The sequence below is a fragment of the Nyctibius grandis genome, chromosome 18, assembly GCF_013368605.1.
Source record: "Nyctibius grandis isolate bNycGra1 chromosome 18, bNycGra1.pri, whole genome shotgun sequence".
Lineage (NCBI taxonomy): Eukaryota > Metazoa > Chordata > Aves > Nyctibiiformes > Nyctibiidae > Nyctibius > Nyctibius grandis.
The window spans coordinates 7,136,927-7,160,456 of NC_090675.1; the positions used below are offsets into that span (position 1 = coordinate 7,136,927).

The window sequence follows — 23,530 nt, forward strand, 5'->3', positions numbered from 1 at the left end:
TTATTACAAGTACCACGAGACACGCTCTTTGCATTTCCTGTTTTGTGTTTTTCTGCGATTATTAAAATGATATATTAACCAAAAGCCGGATAACTCCCAGTAGAGCAAACAGAGTATAAAAGCCATGACATCGCTTGGTAAAGCCGGCGGGATCACGGGCACTCCAGTGCCGCGTTGGTCTCGGTGGGGGCCGTTGCTCAAGTGAAGCACGGGGTTATTTGGGAGCCCTCCCTGGGCGCTCCCAACTCATAACAGGTTGGATTGCTTCCCTGGACACCTGAATTTCTAGAGTTCATGGTGCTTGGCTTGGTACAGTTGCACTCGCTCTGGCGTCTTTAAGTCGGAAGTCTAAATTATATCGCATTTTGACATTTTTCTTCTAATATCGCTATGGATTAGAGTGGAAAACCCTAAGAGAAAGATGGATGAGGGACTGCCGGTCAAAGGCACGCAGCAGTTCATCAGGGCCGAGCTGCCCTGTGCAGTATTTTAAAGTGTAGCAGGTTATGTCTTAGCTCATGCTTGTGGTGCCATCTCTTACACCTCGGTGTCCGAGATCCTGAGGGTTAGGTGAGAGTCTGGGGTTTGATCTACAAGGGCATGGAGTGGTAGGACGAGGGGGAATGGTTTTAAACTGAAAGAGGGGAGATTTAGAGCTTTTCCTCTCCCTTCTCATTCCTGGTACTTCTCTCCCTGCTTTCAGTGTTTTCACTCTTTCCTTTGGCTTCTCCTCTGCAAATTTGTCATAAAGTTGTTGAGTTTGGTGGCTGAGAAACAAGAAGTGCTGAATCTTTGAAGTTTGCTTTTGTTGTGGTCCCTTTGCCTTGCCCAGAGCGCTGGCAGGGGCCAAGCTGGCTGCAGGCAGAGTCCTGCGGCCCGAGGATGCTGGCAGTCCTTGCAGCACTGGGACCTGTACTGTTGGGATGCTCTGTCCCAAAAGTCAAGGGCTGCAGTGTCACAGACTGCACTGGCTTTGCATATCTGTGACCGAGACAAAGTCAGACCTGAGTGTAGCCACCAGAAAGGCAGAAACTCCACCTTGCTCTGGAACATTTTCCTGGTGGACCAAAACTTTGACAGTGATTTGCTTCTTGTGGCGTTCAAAGCCTCGCTGACGCTCAGAGAGGGCCATGGGATGTAGCAGCGGTGGTGATGCCCACCGCAGGGGTGTCCTGCACCCTCTGGGCACGTCCTTACAGCTAGAGCCACCCTTTGCAGTGCTGAGCCCCAAGATCTGAGCTTTCCTTTGTTTTTGTCCTGCAGTCCCACCCGCTGTCCCTGTGCAACACCAGCGAGGATGAACACACCGAATCGGGATTCATCACCATTGTCAAGCTTGAACAGCCAGATCGGGATCCCAACCCCTGCCTGTCGCTGGCTAACAAGGTAGGTGCAAAAATGCCCCCAATGGCACCGACCTGGGAAGTGAAACCCACGGTGCAAGGAAAGAGTGAGGGCAGGAGGAGGCAGCAGGGTAGGAAAGAGCTGTTGGAAGGTGGAGAGAAGGACAAGGATAGAGCAGGGTCCTTGCAGAAGGGGTCCTTTGGGAGAGACGCTGTGCCAGCCATCCCCAGTACCCGTCCCTCCTTATTATTTGGACTGCCTGGCTTTGTAAAAGGTGTGGAGTTTTCCCTAACCTGGCTGCTCTGGGACAGCTCAGAGCTTTCCCCAGCATCCCGTACGCTTTACTGCCTCGTGCCCCTCCTGTTTTGCAGCCTCCCCTTGCTTTGCTGGCCTGGTGGGGGGATTTGTGTTTCCCCATGTCCTCTGTCCTGTGGGAAAACATGGACACAGGAAACATCTTCTGTGGTCCTGTCTTTAAAAATAATATTGTCATACTTCACTGGATGAGGGACATGAAGAATCAGCACTGAGCAATTCAGACAAATCCAGGCGAACAAGCGGTGGGACGTGACTCTCTAACAGCGTGGGCCACCATCCGCCCTGCAAAGGGATGGGAGATCTCAGAGGTCTTCAGATCAGGGCTCCTGTGAAAGAGGTACCTTAGTGAAACAGCAGTTGCTGTATCAAAAGCTGAGGTCACTGGTATAATTCTCCGGTAATAAGGAAGTCAGGTAGGAACGAGGGTCATTTTAAGCCTTAAAATCTTTGTGTCTCTGATAAAGTTGTGTGGATAAGTCTAACATTAGCTTTTTCTTCAGTGGTTCTCTGCTTCCTTTTATTGTCTCTGTACTAAACGTTGGGTTGTTTTCCACAAGCACTGAACAAACAGGAAAACAACCTCATTTAGCTCTTCTTGGCTTTATCTGGATCACATTCAGGCGATGCCGCCCCTGTTGTCTGCTTTCTGCTGGCAGTGATGTACTGGGGATGGGGACGGGGTCCTTCTCTGTCCTCCCTGCAGCTCGGCTGAAGAGGACAGACAAAACTCGTACCAAGCAGTTGTTCTTGCACGGCAGGTTTTTTTTTTTTGCAGAGGTTGTGGCAACAAAAGGGAAGGGATGGGATGCTGTGATGGCTTTGCCACCTCGGGGCTGCGTCCCCCCAGCTGCATGGGCAGCCAGGCAGCAATGCCTGTCTCTTTCTGGACCAGGGTGGAAGCCTAAGTTTGGTTTGCTGCTGCTCTGGAGCTGATGCCTGCTGTCAGCACAAGCCAATGGGCTGGAGTTATCGACCTGCTATCAGTTACCCCACATTTGGAAAATGGCCTGGTCTCACCTATGGGTGTTAGTGATGCACCAGGGTGGTGGGATAAAGAGTGAACCCAAGGGCTTCCAGTGCAGCTTGTGACAGAGAGGAGAGCAAGGGCTCTGCAGGCACCTTAGGGAGCACAGCCGGGTACTCCAGCTCTCCTGTGTCCGTCTAGACACGACAGTGGTCCCAGGCTGCTGCAACTCGCAGGGGAGGATGCTGGGGCGGGGGCAGTAATGGCTGGTTTGGTCAGTGCAGCTCCTGTGGAGGATCTTGAACAGGAGGAAGGAGCAGCCTCAAAGACTCATTTTACACTTAAGAACCTAAAAGATTTAAAAACTGTTTTGCTAGTTTTGTCCTTAATCTTTGAGCCTCTGATCACAGTACTGGAAGTACCAGTGTGTTACGGAGTCCAGGGATCGGCTGTAGAAGGTCTGTGCAGGGAGGACAGGACATGGTTCATTGCTGCACTGTGGTCATCCTCACCAGCCTTGATCCCTTCTCTAGGACCACGAACCCCCCCAAGCAAATAAACCCCTCAGTTCATTGCCAGGCTCATGACTCGATAGAGGAACAGTTCACTGGCCTTTAGCCATCATTGCTTTGTTACCAGAGCCAAATCCAACACTGGATTTTGAGATCCAGCTGAAAGTGACATTGGTTGCCATCCTGCCTGCAGGTAGTCCTGCTCCAAGGTCTCACCCAGGGAGGCTCACAGCTCTTCTCCCCCAAATAGGACTAGTTTAGCCGTGAAATACAGGCAGATGCTCCTTAAGCTGGCCACATCCCCAGGCCCTGCCTTGTGCCTTGGTTCCTCCATCCACCTGCAATTGCTGTCTGGCTGCTTCTCCATCCTCCTGAAGCCACTGCCAAGCTCCTTCCTTCCAACATCATACAGATCTCTTCCTCAAAATCCCTGGGCAACGCTTCTCCTCAGGAGCAGGGATGTAGCTGTGGGCTGTGGCTGGAGCAGGAGCCTTGTTTTCCTGGCATGTGTTCCTCATGGTAGAGCTTTGCATGTTGAATTGCAGCGCTATATCAATGATGATAAAAATAGCCATGTGCAACGTGTTATCATAACCTCTGCTTTAGCTGTCACCCAGCCAAGCAGTGCACACAGACAGCCCCGGCCAGCCCGGCACGAGGATAACTCTGCCAGCCACCTGATGCACTTTTCTGCTTCTCCTCTCTTAAACTCTAGCACTGCTTCAGCATCCAAAGCTAAAAGCAGTAGGGAAGGTGTTTGGTCTGCAAGGGGAGAGGAAGGCATGGAAAATACCTCTGGAATCAATTCAGAGTGATTTATTTTTCTTTCTGATGCATTATTTGTAATATTGTTGCAGTATTTTTTTTCTGAGTGAACCATTGATTGCAAGTCTGGGTGACAAACTGCTGAAATCATCCTGTTAATCCATATTTGCACCAAAAGCGTTTCAGTCCTCAAAGAGGGAGGTCAGCTGTGCCGTGTGGCTGAAGGGATCCGACGCACAGACAGCAAGCACTCAGAAAACGATTGCAGCAAGCAGGGTGTGAATAGCTTGAACAAAAGTTGTATCCTTTGCAAGAGGAGTCAGAAAGATGTCGGAAAGAGTCACTTGTCCAGGCTCAGTTGTTTGTTTCCTCATTGTCGGTGTCTTTAGCGGGACAAAATCTTTGCAGAGCTGTTCATTGTTCATCAAAGCTTGACTGGCTTCAATGGGTGGAAGTCCCTACCTGAAAGTCCTGTTTCTTCTTCGGTGCTGGCAAACGCTGAGGCTCCTTTGATACCAGGCAGGACCCCAGTCTCTCATCCTTGCCCCGAGCCTCTGATCTCACTTTTCCAGCTTCCCCATCTGGTATACCCAACCCAAGAGTGTCAAACCCTATCAGAGCCTTCAGCCCTGCCTCTGTGGTCTTCCCGAGCATCTGCATCTCCATTCACATCCTCATCCCTGTCCCCAGACCCAGGCACCCACCTCTTGGCCCCAGCTTCTCCCCGATGAGATGCAGGGAGGTGACCAGCACCTGCGAGCAAGGGATGGAGCTGAACCTGCTCGGACACTGCGCCGGGAATGCCCCTTCCCTTCGCTCAGCCGGCGCCCTGCGTTTGATATTGCAGCTGGGAAGCGGCGGCACTGACCTCTGGCCCCTGAGCTGGGGTTTGGCAATGCAGTGGGTAAACTGCTGCCGCAGCTCCGGCAGCTCCCTGTCTGCACAGGCGCTCGGGGACGCGCAGATCAAAGGGCTCCGCGTGAGTAACAGCGGCCCAGCCCTGCACTTTGTTCACGTTCCCGTCTCCCTTTCACAAGAGGCTGCCTCTGCCTGCCTGGAGGGCTCGAAGGGCTTGGTGGGAGGACGTGGGTGACCCCGCAAGGTCCTCCAGGCAGTGTGCTTTGACCTCACCAGGGTGGCATGTATACTCGTTTGGGTGGGTCTCAAAGCTGTCCTTCTCAGACCGCAGCAACCGTTGGGCTGTGAAAAGTCATCCCACTCCTAATCCTAGACCAGACCTGCAGCCCAGGCATCACCTGAGCTTCTGCCTGATGAATGTGGGGGACGGGGACCAGGAAGAGCAATGTGTAGGGGAGTCAGACCCATAGACAGCCCACGGCTGGTGCAGCCATGGTGAGAATTGGGGACCTGCAGAGTCCTGGGACGGGAGGGTTGGGTAGCGGTCAGCAGGGCTAATGGGGCTGCAGACCTCCCCTGCAAATCCAGCTCTGAAGCAAAGGGGCCCATAGCACAGATAGCTGGGGAATTTGGTGTTTAGGTTTATGGGTTGCTGTGACTGCAAACCCACCAACTAATCTTTCTGTACAACTATAGGGAGAAACCATCCATGAACCGCAGAGCTCTAGCAAAAGCAGGCACTGCAGCTCAACACAAGTGCAGAAACCAAGGTGCAAACTATTCTCTCAATCTAAGCAGCAGGTGCTGCTTTCTCCTGTGCAGAGCCAGGGAGGCAGATACGTATCCGAATGGTAGATGTTAATACAGATGTTCAACACAAAATGTCCACTGAAGCTTCTGTTCTTTCGGACAGGCAAAGCTGGCGGGGGAGCGTGGAGCCCGTGCGATCCTTTTTGACATTACCGATGACGAAAGCGCTGCTGATCAGGTACAAACCCCATTGATATTATCAGCTAAACCACAGTGCCCCTGTCCCATCCCAAAAAATGCCCAGGTCAGGACCCACCAGCCACCGACACGCAGCGGGAGGTCCCAGGAGGATACTGCAGGCTGGCTTTGAGGGTTGGCTCTTACCCAGCTCATCCACACACACAGACAGTGCTTTTCTCTCTTCCTCACTGCGTGGCATGTCCAGATCTCCACACAGCGCAAGAAGACCAGCAGCTTGCAAACAGCACCTTGCTGCTCGTAAAGGACATTGTCTGGTCAATTTAGAGACCTCCAGCCGTCCCTTCCACTAACACTGCTGTCATCTCTGGAAAGGAATAGGTTCCCCATTGAAATAAGCTTGGGGGAGCAGTCAGTCTCTAAAGTGTGTGCAAGAAGCATCAGGAGGAACCAGACGTGCCTGGAGGGCTGAGATACTCCTTGCTTCAGGCTGTTCTGGACCATTTCTCACTGTGTTTGTTTCTTTACAGCTGAGAAAGCCCAGAGGTCTGAGTCAGCCCGTGGTTCTGATCAGGGGCCACGATGCTGAGCTTCTCATGGGCGTTGTGAACAAGAACAGAGAGGCCCACGTGAAGATAGAGGTCAAGGAGCCACCAGCTTGGGTGAGCGACACACCATTCCCACTGCCTTTTGCATCCTCCCTCCCGAGCTGCTGTGCCATGGAACAGGACTGTCCCAGAGATGCTGAGCTTTCCTCCCCAGGGACGGAGATCGCAGCCCTTTGCAGGAGCTGCCTGTCTGCAGCATTCAGACGGCGTGCTGCAAATAAGGGCTCAAAAGCACCTGCAGCTTATGTAGTTTCTTTTGCTTAAACATCATGAGTGAGGTGATGGGATTCCCTGTCTCTTCAGGTGAGACCAAGCCTTGATTTTCTCAGCTTGTGCTACCTTAGACTGTGGCCTCTAGTGAGATGAGATGCTGCAAGACAGAGAAATACCATTCCTGCTGGAATGGGCAGAAAAGACTGAACCTTTTTCTTGTACCTGTGAAGAGCAAGAAGGTAGAGCTTGGCCAAGGATCATGTATTCAAAGGCAGATGGTCAGGAAGAGATCGGGATTCCCCTGCCTAGCCTCTAATTCCCACCCTTGCCACACAAGAGTGATTTCTTTCCCGTTCTATCCAACAGCCAGACTACGACGTGTGGATTCTTCTCACGGTGGTCAGCACTGTGGTTGTCATCATTTTGATTTTTGTCGTTCGCACAAAGTGCCAGCTGAGCAGGACTCAGGTAGGAACCGCACGGAGCAGATGTGTCTGAGCGAACGGCGAGGCACGAAGGGCAGGAACGGACACAGTTTGGGAGGGGAAACGTGCCTCTGTGTGAACTGAAGATGTGGCCACGTGAGGCAGGAGGGGCCCAGGGATGAGCGGAGTGATCCCGGAATGGGCTGGCAGCATCCCTGGTGCGGTGGCCTTGCTCTCCTCCTGCCGCCTGCAGCCCCAGCACCTTCCAGAGCCTGTTCCAGCCCGCAAAGTCACAGAGCTGGCCCACAAGCTCTTGGTTTTAACAGTATTGTCTGTATTGGTAGAGAATAGAAGATTTAGTATTTTTAATAGAAACTAACAAATGAAATAATCGTCTTTCCCGAGTCAGATGTATTTCCAGATTTGAGAATCCCCTATTTGTCCTATAGAAAGACAAACCTTTGGGGCTCAAAAATTCAGCACTGCTGAGTGATTTTGAGTGTCCAGTGCCAGATGCCTCCTGCTGGTGACAAAACCTGCTCTGGCTAAATCAGATTAGACAAAAAGTCACCTCTTGAAATGAGTGTCACCCCCAAACTCCTGACAATCCCATTTTGGAAATGGAAGGGCAATGAGAAGGATAGCAATGTAAAGCTGAGCCTCTCCTTAAAACTTTCTCCCTGGCAGGACTCCTTGCAGCAGCAGACTATGCAGGCCATCGGGCAGCTGGCCACACGCAAGTACCAGGCAAGGTGCCGGCAGGCGTCGCGGTGGGACTCGGCCAGCAGCTGCAGCTCAGCCCCGGTCTGTGCGATTTGCCTGGAGGATTTCAGCGAGGGCCAGGTAGGCTACGGGCACGGCTGCTGGTTAGCCGTGGCTCTGAGCTTCCTGGCCACAGTGAGGTGGGAGCTGTGGTGGGAGCTGAGCAGTCTGGCGGGAGGGGGAGGCCCTTGGGATGTTTCCTTCAGCAGCTCCTGAGGGCTGGGAAAGGACCGGCATCGATGGAGGTCTGCCTGCCCCTTGGCCAAAAAAGCCCTGCCCCTGCTCAAGTCACTTGCCTGCAGATGCAGATTCCCTGAAGATGGGTCTCCAGCTGTTGCTGCAGGGTAAAATGTCCATAATACGTCTGTGTTGGAACTACGGGGCCAAAGTGGGTTTTGCTTCTCTGAAGCACTCAGCCTGACCTCCCCTGTTCCCAAGGGCCAGCACCTCTCTGGAGCTTCACACCCCAGAGCTGCCAGGCTGCTGCACAGCCTCCTCCATGCAAAGCTGAGCTGCAGATCACTCACCGGTAGACATCTTTCCATCCTACAAGGCTCACTTCCATCAAGAAGGACCCATCCAGGTCTTGGGACATGGTCCTCCTCGCTCACACTCTTCCTCTTCTCTCCACCTCTCTAGGAACTGCGGATCATCTCATGCTCCCACGAGTTTCACCGGGAGTGTGTTGACCCCTGGCTGCAGCAACACCACACATGTCCGCTTTGCATGTTCAATATTCTCGGTAGGGCTCAGACACAGCATTTCCTGGCCAGGCACGGGGTTGGGTGCAGGGGTTGTGCCCAGAAGGTCCATGTACCCTTGGGCGATGCGTACAGTCGGTGCATCAGCAGGAGCTTGTGTCTCTGGGCACGTGGGTGTACGGGGCGGTGTGTACCTGGAGAGGGGTCCCTGTGTGTGTGAGCCCCCGCGGCATACAGCAAGGTGCTGGGCTTGGGCTGGCACCTGCACCAAGAGGAGGGGTTTCCAGTCCTGGGACCTGCAGGGAAGGGAGGTGGGATCTGAGGGTTGGGGCAGCAGGGAGGGTGCTGAGTGTGCAGGACCATCAAGATGGTTTGGTGGTGGCAGTGAGGAGTTGCAGGGCACAGGTGGGACATGGGACCGTCGTGGGAGTGCAGTGGAGGCTCACTGGTGCTGGGGCTACTGCAGCTCGGCTGTGGGATGTGTGCTGGAATTCTCCCTTTTCTCTCCACAGCCAGAGACTCGGTGGACCAAGCCACGGCTGCTGGCTCCAGGCTGGCCCCTCGGGACATGGAGCCCGGACGGCGACTCCACCTTTTCCGCCAGCACCCGGGACATGCCCTTTACCACCTCCCACACCCGTATCCTCAGAGGAACCTCAGGAGCTTTCCCCCAGAGCCAGCCCATGGCAACCCCTTCTTCCACTCTCCAGAGCTCTCCCAGCTGGATTTTGGCACCATCCACTACATGCCCTACAGACCAGCCACCTCCCTGCTTGCCTGCGGCCACCCGTCCCCCCTGGCCCCGGGCTTGCTGGGCCAGCAGCACCCCAACCCCTCGGCGTGCGGGCAGCCCCTGCCGCCCCACAGGACTTGTTCTCTCCAGCCCCAGCCCCCCTGCCCGGGGCTCAAGGCAGCCCTGGCGCAGAAGCAGCACCGTGCACCTGCCCTGCGCCGGGGGGTCGGCCACGGGCACCAGCACAACAGCAGCGGCTCCGGGGAGAGCTATCTCACGGAGCACAGCGGGTACCTGGCAGACGGGCCGGGCAGCGACTCCAGCTCGGGGCCCTGCCACGGTTCCTCCAGTGACTCCATGTTGAACTGCACGGACGTCAGTCTGCAGGGCATCCACGGCAGCTGCTCCACTTTCCGGAGCTCCCTCAGCAGCGACTACGACCCCTTCGTGTACTGCAGCTCAGAGGGACCTGCCACGGACAATGGCCAGGAGCAGCCGCGGCTGCCCAGGGAGATGCGGCCCAGGTCCTTGGACCTGATGGTGCCTGGGAGTGCTGCTCCGGCCAAGCCCCAGGTGCTCAGCCATGTCCACTACCACCACCACCAGCACCATCACTACAGAAGAGACGTGGAGTGTCCACCCGGGCGGGCCGGGCAGGGGCCTGGGCAGCGCAGATCCCGGTACTCTGGGGCCAAAGTTGGCTTCCACAGTGCTCGGATACAAAAGAAGACTGAGAAAAGCCATCACTGTCAGCAGGCTCTGGAAAGCAGCGCTGTGCTACAGGAGGCAGCTCCGGCAGGACAGCCAGCCTGTCCCCAGCAAGGCCAGGAGTCCCCTCATGCCCACTCTGCTTCTCCAAACAGGTTGGACTTCAGTGGAGATGCCAACAGACAATCGGAAGCAGCTGGCACATCCCCTGTCCTGCTGCCCCTGAGACACAACTTACAGAGCCGTCATCACCGAAGGAAAAGAAAGTGTCCCCTGGAGCCCGACCCTGCTCTCCTGCCTGAGGACTCAGCCTTGCCCAAAGCCTGTGATGCTCACGTTCCTCCCGGCCATGCTGCTGGCTACCGCTGCTCGCCCGAAGTCCAACCCCTGATCCCAAGCGCTCCCCCGCCCTGCGACTCGGGCTCTCGCCCGCTCTGGAAGTGTTTAGTGACGCAGTCAGGCTCCGAGCTGAAAAAGCAGGAGGAGGGGTTGTCAGGACGGGAGGGAAACCGCACGGTTCCTGCTGATTTCTCCGGGACGGGCAGCCCCAGACACAGTCTGAGTCTCCACCTTCACTGCCCGTCTCAGCAGGGTGGTCAGGGTAAGTGCGGTGTTTGCCTCTTCTTGCAGCAAGCAGGTGAAGGAGGGTGCTTTGCTGAAGGTACTCTGGCTGCCAGTGGACCTGGTACCTTCACAGTGGGCTTTCCTACAGGACCACTGGCAACAGAAGCGTTTCAGAGCTCACCTCTCTGGAGATGATGGCCTGAACGATTAGCAAGTCTGTTAATGAGTGCACCCAACCCCACAGACTCCTCCTAAAATAATACACGTGAGAAATAAGGTGGCTCTTTTTAACTAAACATCTCTAGCAGCCAGAATATCTCCCAAAGGAAGGGGTGGCACCGCATTTCTCAGTGTCCTTACATCAGTCTGGATGTCTTACTGGCAGAGTCATTATCGTTAAGGCTTATTGGGCTCCAGTTGTTTTAGCCAACCCCAGCTAACTGGAATCAATGAGGAAGGAAGTGAGCGTGGCTGGTGGTAGTAGAACAGACTGAATGACTTTATGGATTTGCACATCTCTCGTTTCTCACCTGCCTCTGTTGCGGGTGAGTTACTTTTTAGTGTCTTTTGGAAATCAGCTGTAATTCAGGTTTGGCCCTTTGCCTAACTGCTGTACATCTCTCGCTGAGAGAGGGAAGTTGTGTTTGAGACGAGGCTGTTTGAAAGAACCTAACTGAGTTTAGCTGCCAGGTCTTGCTCAGGCTCCTCTGCAGCAACCTGCGAGTCAGCACAGGCAGGTGCTGGCTCCCAGCAGAGCCTGGCTCCCTTCCTCGCCCTGCCACTGACTCATGGCAGGACCTTGGGCAAATCGTTTTGATTTAGGTACCAAATACAGATCTAGCTGCCTAATTTCTGTTAAAATGCTGGCCTTAAACTCGTGTGACTCACCGTGCCCATTGTGCTGCGGAGATAATAACTTCCTCCCCGTGCTCGTCTATCCAGCCCTACACCACACCCAGGCTTGTGCTGCCGAGGAGGCAGCAGGGAAGGGGGAGAGGCTGGATGGAGCATGGTGCTGGCTGCCTGCAGCGCTCCAGGCTCCCAGACTCCCAGGAACAGATTTCTTTTTTTCCCAGGTGCAGAAGTGCTTGACACTGCAGATAGGTGATACGGGAGGTTCTTCAAAGGGCCCGGAGGGATGCTGCCGTTTGGAGAGATAAGGAGGCAGCAGCGCAGAGATGGCTCTCTGGTTTGCAGGTAGCTCTGAGTGCTGATGGCCTCTGAGCTGGAGGCAGTGGGCAGCCATGTGGCCAGGACACAGCCCTCCCAGGATCACAGCAGGGAACACAGCACGGAGAAAACCTTCCTGGCACGAGGACAGGCTGCTCAGGAGTTGCTTGGAGCTTCTGTTTCAAAATGAAACTGGGAGGACTCCCCAAGCCTCCAGCGCAGGGGTCTGTGCACCTGACACGGGGCACTGGGTGCTGCAGTGGCCAGGGCATTGCAAGGCTCCGTGCTGCGATGCCTCTGTCTCTTTGTAGGTGGTCCCAGCAGCACAGATCTGTGCCCACCTCCCGATGGCGTGATGGGGGAAGGCTCTCTGATGCCCACCCAGTGCCAGTGTGCTTTGCCAAGCACGCACCGCCTTCATTCCCTCTTACCTCCCTTTACGAGGAGCTAGAAGGACCAATGGGTTTGAAAGCAGTGTGATTCTAAGTCTATGTGACTGCGGTAGCTTCTGTGGGTGCTTTCAGGACCAGCCAGAGAGTCAGAATCTCCTTGTAAGATTGAGAAAATACATAGAAAGGAAGGATTTAGCTTTATTAGGAACTGAGGACAGTTGAAGAGAGCGGGAGCTCATGCAGGGCTTATGCAGAAAAGCCATCAAGCCTCTGAGTTATAATCACATTGGTTCTTTATCTTAGAAAGGGACTGGACATAAATCAATAGAGAACAAGTAAAAAAAAGCAAAGAATAATCTCAATAGACAGTCCCATGTAAGCAGGACCCAAAAAACAGACAAGGAGACATGCCTATATGCCTCTAGACAGATGTTGTAAGGTTAAAAATATAAGCGTATGAATTAGAAAGCCTGGCTTTAAATTAAAGTTTTGACATAAATTTTTCAGAAACCTAAAAAACAGTGGGAGCCTGTAATTCCCAGGTGAAATTACAGAGAGGAGAAGAGTGTGTCTCTTCTGGTGGCATGGGAGGGACACTGTGTGTTAAGGAGAATGTAAAGGCCAATGACAAGTAGCACAAAAATCCCCACTTGCGCCTAAGTAGGAGGAGTGTGGTGTTAGGGTTATAATGCACTGCATTAGCACAGGGTGCAGAAGAGGAGCCTACATATACATGAAAACCTTCTTCAAATACTACTAAAAGAAGCAGTCAAAAGAATAAGATGCTTTTGGGCACAGGGATCATTTAAAGTCCCAGAAAAGGGCTGGCCAAGCAGCAGAGCAGAGAGGGCAATTAGAAGCAAGAAGCCGTTCTTCCAAAGCAAAGGTGTGGCTAGACAAAGAAATCAGAAAAGAGTTGGATGCAAAGCTAAGTGCAGAGCCACAGCGAGGCAGGCCAGGAAGGATTTCTATGAACAACTTGTGAAAAAGTCTTTCTTAATTAATGCAAACCTTTTCAACTCCATCAGAAGGAAGGAGGGTGCCAGAGGCTCTGCAGGTCCAGGGAGTTACGCAGGTCTAAGAGGGATGTTCAAGGGCTGTAACTGCACAGCAGAAGAGCAAACTGAATTTGTTGCGTTAGTGATCAGCATGGAAGTGCTTGAGGAGGTTCCCACCCTGGCACATCTCTGTTTAGGGCATGGGGTAGAGGATCCCTCATAAATCCAGTCATCAGTTTGAGCATTTCTGAAATGCATCGATAGAGTGAATAGCAACAAATTACCGGGGCTACAGATCACTCCCCCAGGCATCGTGCAGGGGCTCAAGCATGAAACTGCTAAATCACAAACGTGGACTGCGATCTGTTACCCATGCCCAGAGCCAGAAGGAAGAGCTGAGGGCAATGTCAGCTTGAAATAGCTGCAGCCACACAACGATGAGCCTGACTTTCCTGCCAAGCAAATTGTTAAAAATTCAAATACAGGGTCTGTCTTGTAGGCACATGGCTAAATGTGAAAACCAGGGGAGGAGGCAACACAGTTTTTGTAGAGAGAGATAACGCCTCACAGATCTTTTAGGGGAATGAAGCTTTCAAAAGATAAAAGGGAAGGTGCTCTCATAGGTAAATAACTCGCTAAAAATTAGGAGACAAAATGCAGATCAGTCTTAATGGAGAAAAGTTACTCGGAGAAGGAGGAAAGTGGAGTTCTCCAACTGTCTGCACCTTTCAGCAAGCTCATAAATATCCTGGACAAGGAGAGGAGATAGCAAAGTTTATAAAGACCATCTTTCAGGACTGTCAGCTTTAAAACTGATTACAAAGCATTACAGAAGGATCTCCTGTTGCTGAGTTATTGGGCAATAGAGTGGTGGATGAGAGCCTGTGTAAGTAGCACAAAATGCCACACACGAGCAGAACTACTTCTAAGTAAAAATCACATTATTATTAGGAGCTAGCTGGGAATAAACGTGGGACAAGCAGAAAGTGCCACTGTGCAGCTGTGTAAGTCTGTGGTGCTTTCACAGCTCGCATCCACCACTGATCACCACTGCTCAAAAAAGGCTGTAGCAGACATGGGAGAAGCGCAGAAAGGTACCAAGTACAATCACAATGATGAGGTTTTTCTGAGAAAGCAGAAAGAATACAGAGACTTTCACATGGGAAAAAGATGATTAGCAGAGGATATGAAAGAGAGGATATGAAATCAGGAGAGCAGGGGAGGAGGCAGATAAGAGACACTCACTGGTGCTTATAACAAAGTAAGTGGTGGCATCAAATGGGAACCAGAAGCTTTAAAACACCCAGTAAGGTAACACATGGTGTGTAGTGAAACTGGTGCTCGTTGCCCAGAGGATGTAGGTGCCAGAAGTAAAATGGGTTCAAGAGCCTAGATCAAGAGCTGTCAAATGCAGAGATGCAAATACACTCTCTGGCTCAGGAAGTCCCTAAACCAGGGTTTCCAGAAGCTGCTGGCGCTCCTGCAGGATGCAGCACCCTCCAGGTGTGTGCTTAACCTCGCCCAACTGCAAGGTGAGGCTGGATCTTGGTCCCCAGCCCCTGGAGAAACTCCACTTGTGCAGGCAGTGCCATGCACTGGCATCGCAGGGAATAACGCGGCCCGCAGCCAGGGTGCTGCAGATGATCCCAAGGATGCTCGCATGATCTTGGAGTTTATGCCGCTTCCTTGAGCACCTCCACCAACTTTGCTTGGTGGGGTTTGCATAAAGATACATCCCTGCCTCTCTTGCCTGGGAGACTATACCTGGGAGCTGTTTCACTGAAGAATCCTCAAGCAATGCTGAAAGGATCCTTTTAAGAGAAGTCAGACAACTAGCAGTGAATTACAGCTTGATGGCTTCCTGAAGCACGCACAGATCTCATCCCAGAACAGCCAGATTACTCCCAGCACAAGCTGATGAAACCTCTTGTTCTCTCTCTGGGAAGTCTCACCTCCTGCGGCAAGTTGTCAGCATCCTCCCCCTCTCCTCCATCTCCTGCTCATCCTCTTAGCCATTCCCTTTCATGTCATGTCTTTGATCTTTACTAGAGAGGGGAGAAGGGATTAGAGAGCAGAAAAAGACCACTGTTAAAACCCAGTACCCAAAGAACAAGATTTCTGTCGTATCACCAAGGTGTGCTGCTTCAGGTCATTGCCCTGTGTCGGTCTCAATGGCCACTTCAGCAGCTGAGGCTCTACCACCTCTCCCAATTCAAGACCTTTTTTTAACCTTCCTTTCTGTTTGTGCAACAGGGGACGCGCACACAGGCACGGTTTTCAGAAAATATTTTAATAATGCTGTTTGAGACTCAGGGCATCTGAGTGATCACAGAGCGATGGAAGCTGTACAGTCTCTTCTGGGTTGCACAGGAGCTGGTGTACATGAGAAGCAGTTGGCAATGGCTTATTCAAATCACAAATGCCAGATACGCTCAAACTCTGTCTTCTGGTACTTTGGCCATGCCTGCACACATACGTGTATGTCTATGTCTAACACTGTGTCTGTGCATTAATTTTCCCACGTTGATGAGCTACATTTTCAAAGCAGAATCTCATTTGTTTTCTTCTCATATATTTAATTTTCAGAGGTCCTGTTCCTACAGCTGGTGATTTGTAACAAACAAGAATTTGCTGTGACTGTTTTGAAAAGTTGTTTTGAATGGCGCTCTGTGACTATATGGGCATTTGTTTCCTTTTGATCTCAGGAACATTCAGGAAAAGGGAAATGTGAAAACTAATGCATGTATGCCTTTACTGGGCTATGCTGACCTTGCATGAGAGCTCTGGGCAGACTTGAGAGATGTCTGGGAAAGGGACCATGGTGTGTGCATCAACACTCAGTCACTTAGAGAGAAAGGGACTGTGTGAAGGAGTAACTCAGGGTGCACCATTTCTAGGCAGCCCTTATGTTGAATGTTTCAAAGTTAACTACTCAGCACTTGCCTGTCAATAATTCAGCAGGTGGAAGGGGCTGGTGTAGAGCATGAGCTGCAGTCCTTGCTGGCTGGGCACAAGGGATTGGCATTTGTGGCCAACCACCACTCACTGGTTTTGGCTTGTTTAGGACTCAGAAGCAATTTGTGCAACCTCTTGAACACCGTGAAACGTGTGTGCCATCCCTTTCTTGCACACACACATCACTTGCAGTCTGCTTTTGTTGTCTGGAGTTTCTGTTGGTGTCCTCTGTCCCTGGAAGGTGCTGCCGTGGCACTGTGTGAATATGAAAAGATGTTATTTTCTGATGCTAGTAATTTTTAAAATGACTATACAGGTTTTCCCCAAAGAGCAAACATCAAAAAGCTTCAAACGCAAACATCTAGTAGTGGTGTGAATCCTGGGGTGCACCATGCCCTTAGCCTGTGTCTTCTGAAATATTTAAGGAGTAGCTTGACGTCTTATCTTTATGTTTTATTGTGCTTTAACTTAGAGGAATAAACTGATTGGGGAGGTGGCCAGAAAAGCTCCTCCAAAATACTGGGAGAAACTTAGCAGCTTTCACCGCAGCATCTGTTCTCTGTATTGCAGGGCCAAGGCCCCAGCAGCTGCAGAGTCCAGGAACGTTCAGCTAGTTGTAGCTGACACTTTTCTTTTTCCTTTTCTTTGAATGCAGGATCTGAAGAGGAGGTCCAGGATGTCCATGAACACTCAGTTTAATAAAACACTGGCCTGTTTGCTTACCGGAGAGCTGGGGTGGACAAGGATGTTCAGCGCACCAGCCGTAGAGGAGCTCACATCTTGCTCTCTGCACAGGCAACGCGTAATAACCAGCCCTGACCTGCATGGCCCACGCCGAGATGCAGACTGCAAATAAGCAATGTGACACTTGCGGTCTCCTCACACGTTCTCACCTTGTGATGGTCACGCACAGAGCCGTGCTCTCCAGGTCCCCTTCTCCTTTGAAGGCACAGGCAGCCCATCTTCATCCTGTGGCGTCTGTCTGCGTGGGCTGGCTCACTCAGAGACCGGTCTTGGGAGTCACCAGCTGGAGAGCTCGTGGAGTGAGTGCAAGCTGCTATTTTGGCATATTCATGCCACAGAAGGTTTTGCTAAACACTTCAAAAATAAACAAGCCTTCAAGAGCAAAAGCTGCAGAAATGACTTTCTGTGGCCTGGTAGCTCCTGACTTCATTTCCTCACTTAGGTCAAAAGCCAGACTTCTTCACTTAACTTTTCCACTCTTATTTCAGACACAGGAACAAGCTATTCTTCATCTCACCACTCACAAGTCTGCCCTGCAAGGTGTTTCTTCTGACTTCATTGGAAACCAACAGCTCTCACCACTTTTGATCAATTCATTGTCCCTCAGCTGACATCATCTCGGCCATTTGCTGCATTTTGCCAGCAGCAGGAGAGGTGAAGACACAGGGACAGTGTCAGCATTTCTGGGAAGGAGCTGGGTCAGGCTCTTTCCATTGCAAAGAATCCACCCTCTCATCTGGCAATGTGAACAAGTCTCTCACTCATCCTCTAGCTCCTCCACCTACCCTCAAAATAGGTGTGATGGCCAGCCCTGTTAAGAGCAACTCATTTGTTGAGCGTATTTCAAAGCTGAGATGCCCTCGTCGCAGGAGTCATGGAAAATCCTTGAGTTGACGTGGCTCCTGCTTCTCTCCAAAAAATTCCCAGCAAAAGCATCCCTAATATATGCAGAGCAGAGCCCCATCTGTCACTCAGCCTTGTAATCATATTTCTGAGACACCTGAAATGATCCTGTGAAGGAATTTTTCAAAATACCCTGCTGCCTTTTCTAGCATTTTGATGATGGAGAGAGAAAACTTGAGAAATTGACAGGCTCTTGGTTTATTACTTTTTTTTCCCCTCCCATTTGTGGGGATTTTTTTGGAATGTCCCTAGTTCTTATTTCCTACATCTCATAATTTGGGGACATTCAAGGAAAATAAAACCTGCCAAATTCAAAACATAGAGAACCCAAACAGTTTTCATACAGCAGGGAATTAGACTGCTGAGTTCATTACCCAAAATGATCATTCAGGCCAAGGAATTAGCCAGATCCCCACGTTAAGGGCACGTTTATATGGCACCAAGTGTTTCCAGAGTTAATGCTAATGAGGCATTGGTGAGGATACAACACTGGAGCTGAAGGTAACTCCTGACAATTTGAAACCCAGTGTAGGGACAGACTTCCCCCATCTGCTCAGTGCTCAGTCAGCTTTCTGTGTCTTGCTTTGAAGCAGCAGCTTCTTCTCCAGTTCAAGAGAGCGCACTGGTTATGTAGTCCCAGTTCAGGGTGATCCTGCCTCTGCCTCTCTGCCTTCCTTCATTGGTGAGGAAAGCTTTTTACGGGGTTTGCTGCCCTTCATCTTTGAAAAAGGCATCTTTGTCCCAGCTGCTAATCAGTCACTGACATTCAAGTGATGGTATTAAAAGTCAGCCAATAGCACTGTTTTAAACAAAACATTATTCCCTTGCTAGCATTTATTTCTTGGCTCCTGTGACCGAGCCACTGCAGGACCTTTCAGTCTAGACAAGAGCTGAATTTCTTTCATCAAAGAACCCAGGACAATTGTATTTTAACCTTTCCAGGCTCTTCTTGCTTGTCCTACAAAGCAAAAAGAAGACACAAGCTCAGATGTTTTCTCCCTTGCAGGGAAGTCAGTCTTAAACTAGAGGACAAAACCCCAGGCGTGGGTCTAGATTCCCCCTGTTCAACTTCTTGTGCACATGGTCCATGGCTTGTCGCAATCAGCTCCCTACGTCCTTGACCATCCTGGAGGGCTCAGATGACTTTGCAGAGGTCATGAAGTCCAGGCGTTCCCACTGATTCCTTTAGGAGTCAAGAAGGCTGAGAGCCTCCAGGGATGCATTTCACTGCCTCAAAGGAATGAGCGTCTAGTTTGCAGTCTAAAAGTCCTCCTCTCTTTCTCTCCTTTTCCTTAAAAAAAAAGGAGGGCTCTGAATCTGCAGCAAGCCCCAAACTTCTTGGGGAAAGTGGTCAGCACTAACGCACCCTTTCCACTCCCTCCTGCAGTATTACCAGGCTGCACAGGGCCATGCCTGCTTTAAAGTGTTTTCCTTTCCTGATGTTGTGCTGCTGCTCCTTGTCATCTAGGAAATGGCCATCCTGGATGCTGGCCCCCCTGCCCAGGGCTCGCTGAGCTGAATGAGAGCGTGCAGGTCTGCCTCGGTGGGTTCTCAGGTGGGAGAAGAGGGAGAAACTCTCCAGGAAGGTGGTTTTTAAGATCCTCTTCAGTAGATGGACTACCATCCTTGGCTGCCTGGAACAGAAGAAGCAATATCTGAGAAAAGGGGGAATGGCTCCTCTCAGTTCCTGCACCTCGCTTCTGGGCGATGCTTTTGAGTGCTCAGTACCCTTGGGCTCGCGCACCGAATTTCTTCAGCATCACTGCAATGAAGCAGAGCTCATTTGCCTTCGTTGCGTCCAAACTCCCAGCTGAAAACTGATGGAAACCAGAGCATCCCGAACTCCCTCCATCCGAACCCAAAGCCCCAGCCTTTCCCTAGGGACCACCGTCTTCCCAGGACCTCCCAACCCCACCGCGATGGGGCCGGGCTGGCTGGGCCTCCCCCCTTCCTGCACAGAGCCTCTGCTCTCCCCTTTATCATGTTCAGATCCTTTTGAAATGTGAATATCAGTTTGGGTTTTTTTGTTTTGTTGTTTTTTTTCGCTGAGTCTGTCCTGGCTCTCGGGGCTTGGGAATAAATTATGACCAAAAAAAAAAAAATACGTTTTATACATATATATATATATGCAAAACTGTGTATTTATGTCCGATAGAAACAAAGATGTGTGAATATGCTGATGTGCTCAGAAATATATTTATTTACTAATATATTTATCCATGTACCCGGTCTGCTCGCCTGGTTTTGTTCGTTACACCGAGCCACCGCGGCTCTGCTGCCCGGGGCACGGCAATAAACCGCTCCGATGGTGATGGGGGCCCCGGCCCCGGTGACCGGAGCCGCGGGGCTGGCCCGGGCGGTGCCGCCCGCTCCCGCCGCCTCTCTGCCGCCCTCCCCCGGGCACAGGCCGGTGGGGCAGCGGGCAGGGCCCAACTGCCGCCGCCGCCAGGCCCGGCCCGGCCCCGCTCTGCGCCTGCGCGGCGCAGAGCGGGGCCGGACCAGGCGGCGGCGGCGGCGGGATGGCGCTGGAGACCGTCCCCAAGGACCTGCGGCACCTCCGCGCCTGCCTGCTCTGCTCCCTCGTCAAGGTGACACCAGCCCCGGGACCGCTCCCCGCCCGGTCTGGGCCTCCCTGCCCCGGCCCGGGCCTTCCTCCGCCCCGTTCCGGGCCCTTTCCCCCCCGCCTGCCGCCCGGCTCGGTCTTCCCTCGGCCTCTGGGCGCCTCCCCGCCTTCCCCGTGCTCCCTCCCTCCCTTCCCCCGCCGCAGGCCTCCCGCCGGTCCTGCCCGGCTCTCCTCTCCCTCCTACAGCCCCTGCGGCCGCCCCGGTCCCGGCTGGGCCCGGTCCCTCCTCCCCCGGCCCCGCGCTGATGCCTTTGTCCCCCTCAGACCATCGACCAGTTCGAGTACGATGGCTGCGACAACTGCGATGCCTACCTGCAGATGAAGGGCAACCGGGAGATGGTCTACGACTGCACCAGCTCCTCCTTCGATGGGTGAGTGGGGTCCGGGCCGGCCGCGTTCCCTGGGGTGCCTGGGGACACTATGGTGGCACTGCGGTGTCACCTGGCTGGGAAACGTCCCCTCACTCCCATCCCTCCCGCAGGATCATCGCGATGATGAGCCCTGAGGACAGCTGGGTATCCAAGTGGCAGCGAATCAGTGAGTGGTTTTTCCCAGCCGGTTTGGGAGCAGGAGATCCCTTTTCTCCAGCAAACCCTTCTCTGGGGCAGCGGGAGTTGCTGTTCTGGCTGCGGAGGGGGTTTCTGCTCCCGGCGAGGGGGCATCTGCGCAGGCGGAGGCTGGCAGGGACGCTTGCCCACCCAGCTGCTGCCGTGCGGGGTAACTCGGTGTTTTCTTTCCCCCAGGTAACTTCAAGCCAGGTGTCTATGCAGTGTCTGTGACCGGCCGCCTGCCCCAAGGTAATGCCGCCGGCTTGTGGTACCTGGTGGGGCTGTGAAAGGGCTGCCAAGGGAAGGTTACAGCCAGCAACAGCTTTCAGGGCTGGCACGTTTCTTGTGCCTCCTGCACGGATGGCGGCTGGGGGGTTGTTCTGCACATGAGGTGTTGGGGCTGTAGCCATCTCTGAGGTGACAAACCGGGGCGGTGCATTGCGCTGTGCCTGTGTAATGAAATCAGGATGTGGGGGTTCAGTGAACGCTGTGTGTTGTGAACAGCGCACGTGCTGTGTGTGTGAGGGGATTGCCAAGGTGACTTGATATTGAAGATGCTACTGACTAAAACCTGTGATACCAGGCAGGCTCTCAGGGGGAGAAACAGTTTACATTACCTCTGTAATGCAGAAACCTCATCATCCGTGTAGCTGAGAGCCCCTGCCCTGTAGGTAGCCCCGGAGCAGACTCAACCTGTGCCCCTACCCAGGAGTGCTGCAGCCCATATCCACGGGGTGAAAGCCGCGCTTGTGTCTGGAATTGCAGGCTCCTTATTTCTGATCTGAGCTCCACCATCTGTGTTGGGAAGGAGCTGGAACATCACGAGGCTTGAAGCCAAGGCACAGCTTTGGGCACATCTGAAACAACCAGAGTGCAGCAGATGTTGGCGTGAGCTCGATGCATCTGCAGTCAGGGAGCACAGGGCAGCAGGTGGAGGGAGTATAGGGGGGAGATGCTGTCTTTGGCCTCGCTCAGCCCCATCCTCACATCACAGGGAGGAGCGAGAGGACTGGGGAGCGCGCGGTAACCAGCAGGTTGCACTCATGGGCCGTGCAAGCTGTCATTTGGCTGTCCCTTGCTGCGTGGCACTGGTGAGAGCCGTGCTGAAACCCATGGTGCTCTTCTGCTATCCATGTTCTTAAGGGGAAGGTTGGACATGCAGGCAGGTCACAGAAGTGACTGCAAGATTTAAGAAGTACCCTTCAGAGCTTGACCTGCTCAGTATAGTCATAATATTCAAACATTTTCAGGTAGGAAATAATGTAAATAAAACCTCTACCTGATTCTTTCCCAAGGCAAAACAAGAGCTGATGTTTGGGAGCTCTGTCTAGGCATTTAAACTAGACAAGGGAACACTGAACATTTCTGTTAGAAGAAATGAAGATGATTGTCCAGTTCTTGATCTCTGCAATGAAGGCTACATGGCAGAGCAACTAGATCTTTTCAGGGCTCCTCATCCCTAGAGAATACTGAAATGTGCTTGTCTCCTTGCTGCAGGGATCGTCCGAGAGCTGAAGAGCCGTGGCGTGGCTTACAAGTCCCGAGACACAGCTATAAAAACCTAAGGGGCTCTTGTGCTGCCTGGAGGATTCCCCGGTGCTGCGTTGGGAGAGGCAGCGGGCACGCGGGGGGGCTGCTCCAAAACCTTTTAGCTTTAGTATGTGGGAGAGCGAGTCTGGACTCAGAGGGAGCTTGCTGGCTCGGCTCCTCCTGCTCGGCACCTCTGGACTCTGCTGCACCATGGTCTGCCCACACAGACCATAGACATTTTTTTGTAGGTCTGGGACATTTTGAGTAGGTCTGGGGAAGTGGTGTTTACTGGTGATGCACAAGTTTTTTTACAGTTGGTGTGGAAAAAAAAGGAGAGCTGGGATGTAGCTGTGTAAATATATCAATAAAACACACTGCCTGGTCAGAGTTGTGTCCATCTGTGTGCGCAGTCACTAGTTTCGCCCGCTGCAGGAAGCGGATGGTGTGGTGAGGGGATTTCACAGCCAGCCCCCTGCCTGACAGACTGTTTGGACCCTGCAATTGCTGTCACTTCGTACGCCATGGACCACATTCCTGCCTCGAGAGATCCTGCCCTGGCTGAATTGGGATGTCCTTCGCGGTAGGAACAAGCAGATGAGCGATCTGTGCCTTACAGCTCATGACTGGGTGGAATAGGTAAGATGATGTTACGTATTTCACGTGGAGGTAGTTACCTGGAGGCCATGGTGCCCTGGGCCTGTAGGGTCCTGTACAGGGGACATGGGAGCAGGCGTCAAGGACCTTCAACTGGCTGTTGCTGGCCTCCATGGCAGGCAGAGCGAGACAAGCCCGTTGGTGGTGTGGCTGGGAGGCAGCACAGGTCCTGACCGAGGGGAAGGATGGACAAGCAGGGGTGGAAACACCCATCCAGCCTCGTGTTTGTCACTGTGCACGTTGTGTCGGCTTGGGTAGTGGCTGCGTTGCATGGGCTCCTGAGAGATCTGGTCTCCTTAGTGACTTGATAATTATCCTCCAGGCTTGCTTGGTTGCAGGAGATGGACTTCAGAAATGCCCGGTAGGTCAGGTCTGTGGGAGAGAGGTGCGACTGTCCCGGCAGCCCAGGGCACGACTCCGCTGGGTGCTCAGGTTTAGATGTTTTGGGCATGGACCTCTGGGCCCTGGAGGGCAATTTCAGACCGGCTGTGCTGTGAGAGGCACGGGGTGAGCTGGGATCCCCCCGGGGCATGTCCATCCGCTGCAGAATGGTCCAGGAGAGCTGCAGCCAGTGCTGACCAGGCAGCCAC

At 52.8% G+C, this 23,530-nt stretch overlaps 2 protein-coding genes across 2 annotated transcripts in view; both read left to right on the forward strand.

Moving 5' to 3' along the window:
• The window catches only part of RNF43 (ring finger protein 43), a 50,324-nt gene extending 30,562 nt beyond the window's left edge, over nt 1–19,762 (forward strand). Inside the window, exons 2-9 of the mRNA XM_068415594.1 lie at nt 1,264–1,386; nt 5,675–5,749; nt 6,240–6,371; nt 6,897–6,998; nt 7,643–7,798; nt 8,357–8,459; nt 8,931–10,460; nt 16,594–19,762. Coding sequence (XP_068271695.1) covers nt 1,264–1,386; nt 5,675–5,749; nt 6,240–6,371; nt 6,897–6,998; nt 7,643–7,798; nt 8,357–8,459; nt 8,931–10,460; nt 16,594–16,637 — 2,265 coding nt within the window. The 3' untranslated portion in view covers nt 16,638–19,762. The remainder of the gene's footprint in view (nt 1–1,263; nt 1,387–5,674; nt 5,750–6,239; nt 6,372–6,896; nt 6,999–7,642; nt 7,799–8,356; nt 8,460–8,930; nt 10,461–16,593) is intronic.
• Nucleotides 19,763–20,070: 308 nt separating this feature from the next.
• Nucleotides 20,071–22,677, forward strand: SUPT4H1 (SPT4 homolog, DSIF elongation factor subunit). Its single transcript, XM_068415723.1, has 5 exons — nt 20,071–20,173; nt 20,473–20,579; nt 20,690–20,745; nt 20,952–21,005; nt 22,254–22,677. The coding sequence occupies exons 1-5, from the start codon at nt 20,105–20,107 to the stop codon at nt 22,319–22,321; spliced, it is 354 nt and encodes a 117-aa protein (XP_068271824.1). The 5' UTR covers nt 20,071–20,104; the 3' UTR covers nt 22,322–22,677.
• Nucleotides 22,678–23,530: the final 853 nt, after the last annotated feature.

Excerpts from the sequence above, each read along its gene's own strand:
- SUPT4H1 (XM_068415723.1), top strand. The coding sequence starts at position 20,105 with ATGGCGCTGGAGACCGTCCCCAAGGACCTGCGGCACCTCCGCGCCTGC. Across the intron at positions 20,580-20,689 it reads ACCAGCTCCTCCTTCGATGG|GATCATCGCGATGATGAGCC; the intron begins GTGAGTGGGGTC and ends TCCCTCCCGCAG. Across the intron at positions 20,746-20,951 it reads ATCCAAGTGGCAGCGAATCA|GTAACTTCAAGCCAGGTGTC; the intron begins GTGAGTGGTTTT and ends TCTTTCCCCCAG.